At 48.9% G+C, this 10,571-nt stretch overlaps 1 protein-coding gene across 11 annotated transcripts in view; it reads left to right on the top strand.

Moving 5' to 3' along the window:
- Positions 1 to 2,065: 2,065 nt before the first annotated feature.
- Positions 2,066 to 10,571, top strand: part of WNK2 (WNK lysine deficient protein kinase 2) — a 119,520-nt gene continuing 111,014 nt past the window's right edge. For 10 of the 11 annotated variants that reach the window (XM_085073158.1, XM_085073157.1, XM_085073154.1 and 7 more), the window contains exon 1: positions 2,066 to 2,927. In XM_085073158.1, the coding sequence (XP_084929284.1) occupies positions 2,220 to 2,927 (708 nt within the window). In that variant the 5' untranslated portion in view covers positions 2,066 to 2,219. The remainder of the gene's footprint in view (positions 2,928 to 10,571) is intronic. The other variant, XM_085073153.1, reaches the window with a different exon arrangement.

Genomic DNA, 10,571 nt, shown 5'->3' with positions numbered 1-10,571 from the left:
TCTTTTTATTTTTCTTTATTTACTTAAATTTTAATTATGAAAACATATGGAACATTTGTATGAACCTAATACTTGAGAAAGAAGCTTGGCAGTAGTGGCAACCAGAGTCCTTTTGTGAATTTACAGAGCAGAAATGTCACAGCTGTCACAGGGCACAGCCTTTGGCAAAGCCAGTGTCCTGTGTCTCTGACCTCAGCAAAGGGTGAATTACAGAAAATTTGGATTGGAGGAAATCTTAAAGCTCATCTCATTCCTACTTCCTGCCACAGGCTGGGACACCTTCCACTAGATCAGGGTGCTCCAAGCCCTGTCCAACCTGGCCTTGAACATTTCCAGGGATCCAGGGGCAGCCACAGCTTCTCTGGGAAACCTGTGCCAGGGTCTCAGCACCCTCACAGCCAAGAATTTCTTCCTAATATCTCCTTTAACCCTGCCCTGTGGCAGTGGGAAGCCATCCCCCCGTGTCCTGGCAGTCCAGTCCATTGCCCAAAGTCCCTCTCCAGCTCTCTTGGAGTCCCTTTAGGCACTGGAAAGGGCTCTGATGTCTCCTTGGACCCTTCTCCAGGCTGAACACCCCCAGCTTTCCCAGCCTGGCTCCAGAGCAGAGGGGCTCCAGCTCTCCGGTTATTTTTGTGGCCTCTTCTGGACCCAATCCAAGAAGTTCATATTCTCCCTATGGTGAGGCCCCCAGAACTGTATGCAGTGCTCCAGGTGAGCTCTTTGAAGCACAGATTGATGTTGAGATCTGAGTTTCTCTCTATCCAGTCCAATTCCAAGTGTTGCTCACAGCAAACGATGGGATCAATATTCATAGAGTGATTGATGAACTGCCTGGAATAAAGAAAAAAACCCCGAACAAACATAACCCCAGGTCGCGAGGCTGGTCGTGTGTTCTGACCTGCCATTCTGTAGCATGGGTGGGCTGTGTGGTGTTTGCAGTGGCCACACATGAGTCGGCCCCTGCTCATATTTTGCATTTGAGGAATGCTGAAAGATCCTGAATAGAAAGAGAACGCAGCTCCATTCAAGCCATCCTCCCTTTGCTTGCACCCGTGATAATCGGCTGCTTGGCACAGACACCTCCTGGATCCAGAGATGGAGCTGAGGCCCGCGCCCCGCACCCACCCCACCCACCCCATACCCGCGCCGCAGCGGAGCTCTCGGGGAGATGCTCTGGGGGAGATGTCTGGGGGAGATGTCTGGGGGTGATGCACTGGGGGGACGCTCTGGAGGGAATGCTCTCGGGTGGATGCCCTCGGGGGCTGCTCTGGAGGAGATACACTCGGGGCATGGTTGCGGGAGGATGTCCCCGGAGGACGCTCTCGGCGGGATGTTCTCTGGGGATGCTCTCTGGTCCGTGGGGGCGGGCACCTGCCGAGGAGGGCGGACGCTGCCAGGCACGGAGCGAGGCGGTGGCGAGGCGCGGAACCCTCCCATTGTCTGCGGCGAGGCCGGGCGTGGGGGGGAAACAGGGGCTGAGGACGAGGGGGGAGCCGCCCACCCTCCGCAGCCTCATTGGCGGCCGCCAAGCACCGGTGCCTTAAATGGGCGCTGCCCGGGAGCGCTCCCCATTGACAAATAGCGGCGGCAGGGCGGGGGTTGCGGACGGGGCCGCGGCGGGGCTGCCGCAGGGCTGGCCGGGGGCAAGGGCGCGCAGAGCCGCCGGCCGCGGAGCGGGAGGCGCAGCCGGGCCGGCGCTGCGGCGGGGGCGGGCTGCGGCGCAGGGGCGGGCCGAGCCGAGCCGCGGAGCCCCGCACCGACAACGGCTCCCCCGGCCCCACCGCGCACCCGGGCAGGCGCACGCTCGGCAGAGCCGCCCCTCCTCCGCCGCCCGCCTCCCCCCGCGCATGCCGCTGAGCGCGGCAGCCCCCGGCTCCGCACGTAAGTAACGGCCCCGCCGCGCCTTTGTGCGCGGGCCCGCCGCAGGTGAGGCGGCCCCCGCCGCGCGCCTCAGCCCGGGGCTGCACCGGTCGCCCGGCGCTCTCGGCCGCGCCCCTGCCGCGCCGCAGGGACAGGGGGAGCCCGGTCAGAGCGGCTGCGGCCCGGCCCGGGGGCCCGGCTCGTCGGAGCCCCGGGGCCGGGGGAGGTGCCCGGGGGCCGGGCCGGGCCGTGGCGGCGCCTCAGGGCTGCGCTCTGCCCCGCGCAGGTGGCAGCGCGGGCGCGGCTCGCGGTGACTCCCCCGGGCCGGGGCGGCGGCGGGCGCTGAGATCTCGGACCGGATGGAAACTGGGGGCGATGCCAGAGCGGCACCTCGGCGGGGTGGCAGAGGCGGCGGCCGTGGCGGGGTTCCAGCGACTGCCGAGCCCGGCGCTCCCCCGGCTGCGGAGACCGGCGTGAACATGGATGGGCCCGGCGGCGGGGGGAGCCGGGCAGCCACGGACACTGTTGCAGTGCCGGGAGCCCCCGGGGCCCCCACCCCGCCGCCCCGCGGCCCCGGCTCCAGGGACCCCAAGTTGGTCCATCAGCGATTCCTGCGGCGGAGCGTGGTGGACTCGGACCAGGAGGAGCCCGCCTTCGACCTGCCCGAGGCGGAGCACCAGCGGAGAATCATTCTGCTCCCCAAAACCAGGAGGATAATAGCGGAGCGGGCGAAGGCGGGGCAGGGGGCGGCGGAGGCGGCGGGCCGGGAGGCCGAGGGCTCCGGGGAGTCGCGGGCACCGCCGGCCTCAGGCAGCGCCGTGGGCGCCGAGGAGCAGAAGGAGCCAGGCAAGGATGCGGAGCGGAGAGAAGCGCAGGATGCTGCCAAGGATCAGGGCAAGGCGAAGAAAGAGGAGCCCGAGGAGGAGGCTGACATGAAAGCGGTTGCCACCTCGCCGGATGGCAGGTTCCTAAAGTTTGATATTGAACTCGGGCGGGGATCCTTCAAAACGGTCTACAAGGGTCTGGACACAGAGACGTGGGTGGAAGTCGCGTGGTGTGAACTGCAGGTAAGCCCAGCTGATCTGTGCTTTTTTTCCTGCCTTATAAGCCGGGAACTAAAGGCACCGGGCCGGTGTCATCAGAGCAGCTCAGCCCTGAGCAGCCTTTATGGTCACCATCGCTTAGGATTCAGTGTCTAACTATAGCGCAATATCCCCATTGGCTCTGTATCCACCACCTTATGTACACTCCTCCCACGCTTAACCCCCTCGGCCCGGCGCTGCTCCAGCCGAGGATGCCGCGCAGGACCCGGCCTGGCGCATCGAAGGTCACGCGTGGTTCCCGCGGCCGTGGGAAGGGCCTGAGCGGAGCGGGGCTGCATGTCCCCGGCCCCAGCGTCTTCTCGGGGCAGCAGCTCTGGGTTAAGATGGCACCGACCGCCAATGATTTGGAGTGCGTTTGCAGGAGCAAAATTTCCTTTTGTATTATGGCTTCATAAAGGCTGAGGAGCTGCTCCTCCCCAGCCTGCCCTCTCTCCTGCCATGAAATTGTCACTGTCTGGTGAATCAAACCTCCCAATATGTTCCAGTGCTTGCCTTTTTTTAGACCTCATGTTAGGTCATAGACTTATCTGTCCAAATACCTTTAAAAAGCAGATTTTTGCATAAAAATTCTAGATCTTCAGAATGAAGTAATATCATCCAGTAATATCTAAAGAGAATGAAGGTTAAATACTGTCTTTCGCTGTTTTTTGTCGTTTGCTGTTACCCTGTTCTTGGTGGGTTTTGTAGTCTTCTGTAAAAATCACGGCAGTACATGCTTACATTTTTTTGCTTATTGTGAGGCTTATAGTGCCTGTTACCTCACTTTTGTTGGCATCCATTGGAATGAGACCTATCTAAGAGAAAAACCTAGAACAGACTTTTTTTTTGCAGCCTGAGTTACTCTGTAACTTAAGTGAAACGAGGTTTAACTCTTCATTATGATTTGGGGGTATTTAAACTTCCACTATGTGACTGAGGTTTATATGGCCTTCAGGAGTATTTGAAAGTAGCATGGAAATAATGTGTTATAATACGTCTGAGCTCCTGGTTTGTTTATATTTTAATGTTGGCCCAATCTGTTTGTAAATCACTCCTGGCTGCCTGGGATAGCTGGGGATGGATGTGCAGCTACATCTTTATTCTCTGATAATTTCATTACACAACATAATCATAATTCACTGCAGCACTGCTCCCTTAATAAGAATTATGGGGAACACTTCTCAATCTTCATAGTTGTGCATTCCTTGGCTTTTATTAGACAGGGATGCAGGATGGGAGATACAGCAGCCAGGCAAGGTATGATGGGCTGGTGGTGAGGGGCTGAACCCCTCTCTTCTCCAGCCCGGAGGATCCTGGAGGGTTTTTGGGGAAAGGGGAGAGCCTGGGGGATTGCCAAGGGGATTTAAAAGAGAGCTGCTGGAGGGAAGCCTGGGGGCAGGTCTGGGCTTTGTCTGGTGTTGCTGGGAACTTAATCCTGAGTGTTTAAGGCTTCTACTTCAGCAGCCTGAAATCCATGAAGGGATGCTGACTGGGATGCTGTTGGAGGGCAGGTTGTCCGCATGATAAGGCTGATGCTGTTCCTGGTCCGTCCAGCCTAGGCCAGCTCCATCATTGCAGAGCCATCACACAGACCCAGAATTCAGCAGGATGCCAGGTTTTCTCAGAACACTCTAACAGGGGGATTGACTAGATGTATTTTCAACATATATTCTATAATAGAGCAGCCTTAATGACCAAAGCCTACCAAATGTATTAGGGAACACTACATGGAAATGCTAGAGTCTGGGTCATGTATACCTCAGGAAGAGACTGGGAAGGAAAAAGTGTGGTATGAAAGCTTTCTTACCTGGTGAATGGCTTTCTTATTCTTAGTTACACTTGTTTAGTCTTTCTTGAACTGACTGCATGTGAAGAAATCTGTATAATTCTCAGATTCCCATTAGTTTTTGCTATATGTGAATCAGCTTAAGTCAGATCTTACAGCTAGTTATTTACAATTTAATATAGGGTTTGCTTTAGGCTTCGAATTGTGGAAAGAAAACTCTATTGTTTGACTGCTTTAGAGAAATTTGTGTGAATCCAGGGGCTGCTGGGCCTCCTAAACTCTGCTCTGTGCAGGTTTGTGAGTGATGCAAGAAGTAATGTGAGATGGTATGTGACTTTGGAAGCCAGTACTTTAGTCTGGATTGGGAAAACCTCATTGAATGACAAAAGCTTTTTACGACTACAGGATTAAAGCCTGTGCCTCTGGGCTGGATTTGCATAGAGGAGGCAATCGGAGAAGGTGTGAATGGCTGTGTTGTCTCCAGCTTTTTGACTTGTAGAATACTCTCCCAATTCAGCTAGGGAATTTTAGGGAAAACATTCTGAGTGCTGTCAAGTAAATCACTATTCATGGCATTATTTTTTGGGAACTGTGCCAGTTAGATATGCCCCAATTTGTCTTTCTCTGCTCAAATTTGAAGTTTCCTATAGGTAGCAGAAGACTGAGTGGAAGCCATCATATCACTGTGCTGTTGGAGACAAAATGCCTTCCTCTGCAGCCTCATACCATCAGAACCCAGCCCAGAGCCTTTTTGTGGAAAAAAAATCGCAACAACCTGTACTTTTTTTTTCTTCTGGAGATGCACTTGTGTTTTTTTACATTTTGAGTGAGGAAGTTAAAGCGAGCAGCATTGAGGTTCTATGCAGGCATTAATCCTCTGTCCTGGCTCAGCGGTTTTTCAGCCCAGTTGTGCTGTTGTGTGTCTGTCTTTGTCTGTCTGTACAAAGGCCTCATGAGCCATTCTTGTTCAGTGGCTTTATTTCACTGAAAAGATGGCTTTAGGGCTCACAACTGAAATCATGGCTCTGATTAGGGCAGGATCCAAGCACTAACCAAGGGGTCTGGGCTTCAGACCTGTCTGAAGAGGTGAAAGCTGCAGTTGAATTCTAGCTAGAAAATAAGACTGTTGTTCCTTCGTGAAGCTGAAGTGCCTGAGCACATTAGTGTGCCCTTGCTGTTTGGAAGGGATTGCGTTCCAAGGTTTTCAGCAGCTATAATTAATATTAATTGACGGCATACAATTGCTGTGTGGTGAGGCTTTGGCATAACAATATTGCAGCGTTGCACTCCTAAGTAAAATGTTGGGTCATAAATAAGGAATACAGGCTTGCCACTCCCCTGCTGGCAAGCCAAATATTCCTTCTAGTTAGATGAGTGGTTTCAAAATGCCCATCATGTTTCCCTTTGGGAATACACAGGGGCTCTGCAAAGAGTCAGACCTGGTACTGTGAAATGCAGAGGCCTCATTGTACTTTATGATCCTTGCTTGGACAGCGAATACTGACGTATTTAATTTTTTTGTTGAGAAGTGTGGAAAGCATGGGCTGTTTCATCCTGCAGGAAGATGGGAAATGCTTGGTGATCTCCACAGTGAAGCCAGGCTTTTTCAACTACATACAGGTGCCTAGATGGATGCAGGACACTTGGCATCCAGGTGCTCTGTGCTCTGAGAATGTGTGGGAGTCCTGAACAGAGCTCAGTCCCAGGATGCATCAAGCTGTGTAAGAGCAAAGGATAAGCAGCAGTCAGTTCTTCTTCTACATCCAGATAGCTGAAATTAGAAGTCTGGGACATTAGAATATCTCTGACAGCATTTTCTAAACCGTGGGTCTGCAGTGGTGGGATAGCCATCCTGCTCTAGTGGCAGTGTTTTGCTCCTCACACCCACAGATTGTCTGTGGGCTTCTGGTAGTTCTGGTATGTAGTTATTTAGGGAAAAAATGATCTTTAAAAGGTAAGTGTTTTAAGTTATAGTTTCATAGCATGTTTATGCTTTTATGTTACTGCCAGTTTCTTCAACTGCTTGAACCAAAGGAAAAAACATGGAATTGCATTATATGTTTGAAGTCACTCAGTTATTCAGGAGCTTCAGGAGGGCATGGATCTTAATTTTAAGTTAAGTTCTTATGTCGATGTGTTCCTGGATATGTCTTAAATTATCTCTTTGCATATTGATACTATGTATGAATCAAATGAATTTTCTTGATCTCAGTTTGTATCCCTTTACACAAGAAGCTCACCCTGATTGGCTGCCTGACTTTGATATGGTGTGAATGGTCTAGAAGTACAAAGTGAGATTAGACTTGGTTTTAATGCAAGGTGAACAAAAAGGACATTTAAAATCATTGATGCTAGACTAAAGTGAACTTGCTGATGTTTATTTCTAAGGCAAATAACCTTGCCTTGAAGCAAGATTTAAGTAGGGAAGGGAGGAAAAGCTATTTATTTCTAAGTGTGCTATATGAAAGCATGCTATGAACTATTTTCTTAAAATTTCAAGCAGTGTTTTCATTCTTATGTTCATTTAGAAGATGTGCAATAGTTAGAGACATCAAGGACCATAGCTCAGATGTTTTGATGTAAGCAGATATGTTTGCATATTTAGAAGCGGGAGCCAATAAAATGGACAGTGTTAAAGCAAGTTCGCTTTGCTTTAGCTGGCAAGTCACTGCTGGCAAAATTAATGATGTGGAAGATGGAGGATGTCTTATCCCCCTGCATCAAAATTCAGCAGGTTTCTTCCTGAAAATGGTTGTAACTTCAGGATTTCTACTGGTGTGGTATTTGGCCTTTGTTAGTGTCCTTGCTGGCTGGCAGCATTCATCTGATGTTGAAACAGTAGCAGGTTACTATCAGTGCTGGTAATTTATTGGCCAGGTAAACTTTGTAGTGTAAATGAACAGAATAATTTAGAAAATCTGAGAGAAGGAGAGAGACTGTACCTGAAAGCTTGAATCTGATATTGCTGTCTGCTCATATTAAGTGAACTCTAAGACCAGTTTTGTCTATTTCCAATTAATTCTTGTGAATTCTGCTTTAATTGAAGCAATTGATTTTGCTGTGCTTTACTGTGTCAGTATGAAAGCGAGTGCCTGTATCACTGTTTGTTAGCAGAGCTGTTGCCCTGGCATGGAGAAGCAGGGCAGGGATATAGTAGTGAACTATTAATAGACTGCTTCTCAAATTCAGTAAATGAAATAGAGCTGGGTCAGGCTTCACATTCTGCTTGTGAGCCACACTAGACTCTTTTGCTTTTGAGCACGTTGTGCCTAAAGGTTGGTTGTACGCTCTTTTAATTCTAGTGAAACTCTTCGTGGTAAATGTGTGGGTCCAGTTGCCATAAGAAGAAATTACTTCAAATCAGAACTTGGTGTAAAGGATATTTCTGGTCCCTTTGGTCATCTCATATCCACAGCTGATGCGGGGTGGGAAAAGTTGATGTTGCAAGTGGTCACCGTGGTGATGCTTGCAATTGATATGCAGCTGATAGGAGTAAAGTATACACTGGTATTACTGTTTTGTGGTTAGGGTGTAAAAGGAGTTTAAAAGTTCAGAGGCAATGGTAATCATGTGCTAAAAGATGTTGGTTGCTGGAGTTAATGCGTTTTGATAGTCTGAATGATTAGAGATGCTGCAGAGGTTTGAAAGAATGTCTCCTGAATTAGTAGGTTGAATGTGGAAGCCCTACTGTAAGGATTGGATGTGAAGGCATTGTTGAGGAGGAAGGTGGGGATAAATCTCCCTTGCCTCAGGAGACTGCTGGAGTGGTTCAGTGGGTTTGAGTGCTGAGAAGTTTGGTTTTTAAATTTGCCATGACATGGCTATTGATGGCCAGCAGCGGGACACTTACCTGTGTGTGCATTAAGCTCTGGGCTAGGTCTGCCTGGCCAGAAGACATAAATGTAGGCTAAGTGCTGATGCGTGATCCCTGGACAGGCTTTAGGCGTAAGGAAAGGGCAGCCAAAGGTGTGTCACGAGAGATGTGTGACACTTGGCACTCCTGCTGGAAGGGACATCTTCATTGCGCTGCAACAGGAGGGGCTTGCAAATAGCAGCTAGAGAATATCCAGAAAGGTCATGTGGAAGCAGAACTGGTTTTCTTCATATTTAAGTTTATATACATGATATTGCAGTTGTGTTTGGAAAAGTGACCCTGGTGGACAACATGGGTGCTATCGCAGTGTTGATGTTGACGTGCCTGAAACCTAGGTGGGCCAAGAAGGACAGCTTAGGATTTTCCTTGTGGGGTTGAGAAATCAACCTTGCTATTCCTGTGTAGCTCTGAAAGGAGGGATCAAACTCCCTGTTTCCTGCTGCTCTCCTGGCACCTTGGAAGCAGAAGTCAGCCCTTCTGCCAGGAGGGGTTCACAGCTGCATTCTCCACAGCACTGCCTGGCTGCAGCTGCTTCTGCCTGGAGTCTGTGCCAGTACAGGAGTACTTGTAGATCTTTCTAAACCCAGTTTCTAATAAAGCACAAAATAGAGCCCCTCTTACGTGTTAGACTGGTCCCTTGCTCTGGAATGGACTAACCTTCAAACCATAAGCAACTTCCCATATCCCTGATTAAAATCTCATTGTCCTCCAAAGGAATCGGGTCCATACCTCCTTTTGGCATTATACTTATCCCAAATAGTGTGCTTGTTGGGAATTTTGTCCATTCAGAATTAGATGCATAGCTTCTGAGTGATTCTTTTGACTTGGAAATGCCCATGCCCTTGGGATGGGATTTTGGGACAAGGAGTGGATCACAAGTTGTGCTTCTTTTCCCATATCCCCTGCCATCACCTGTGTTGTGGACAGAAGTTGTCACATGTCACTGAACACCTCTAAGCCTTAGGAAGCGTCTTATTTCCCAGCTAGTTGTCTGTAGGAATTGGTGAACCTAGACTGAGTTTTAAATCAGCTGGTAATAAATGTGCACTGAAAACTTTCTGGAGTGACTCTTATGTGATGTGCAGGTAGTGGCAGGTGGTGATGTCTCTTCTACTCAATCCATTAAAGAAATACAAGTAAACTTGTACTCTTCTTGATTTTTTTTTTTTTTTTTTTTTTTGGGAGATATTCCCTCTTGGTCTTGAATGGTCTTACCTGTGCTTTCAGTTCGTTATCCCCAAAATGCTTTTTTTAAGGTAAAATTACAGCTACTGGTAAATAATTTAGCTGTATAGTGTTAATACAGAAATATGGCTGTGTGATATAGTGGTTAAATATGCAGTGGGAGTAATGGGTAAAATGAAAGGCCATGTTCTGGGAATGTCCATTTTGTTTAAACTATCAATGAAGGGGTAACTGAAGATCTAATACCGTCTGTTCTTCAGTTGTTTGCTACAGAGGGCTACAGACCACTTGTTTGTGAGCTCTGAGGAAAACAGAAGGCAGGCTCAAGTAACACTTGGTGGGGGTCCTTACTTGGCCATTTTATGTGAATTCAATCTGATCTTCATTCTTGACCTTTTTAAGGGAAAATGAAACTCTCTTGGAATGGTATTTGATCCTGTTATGAATCTCAGCACCACCTTACTAAAGTTAATTTGAGTTTTAATGTAATTTTTGGTTAGATAAGTAAACTTCATGGTTTTGATTAATATTTTTTTCTAAGAAAATGAAAACCTAAAAGGAAATTAGCATGTTTTTGTTGCATACTAGTCCTTTTTTAGTAATTTTTTTTTCTGGGTGGAGGGAAAGCTGTGCAGTAGCTGGTTATTGAAGTTGTTAATTAATCTTTTTCAGATTCTGAAAGTCCTGCTATAGTCTAGCTCTCTCAGTTTTAAAGGCCTCTTGTTTCATTGTAGTTCAGAACATTTGGATATAAATCTGTATGGATGCTGGCTGCCTTATTGCT

This window comes from Lichenostomus cassidix, chromosome 12 (assembly GCF_008360975.1).
Source record: "Lichenostomus cassidix isolate B80296 chromosome 12, HeHo_3.0, whole genome shotgun sequence".
NCBI classification, from domain to species: Eukaryota; Metazoa; Chordata; class Aves; order Passeriformes; family Meliphagidae; genus Lichenostomus; species Lichenostomus cassidix.
The sequence above is the reverse complement of the archived record's forward strand: the minus strand, read 5'-3'. Positions and strand labels throughout refer to the sequence as shown.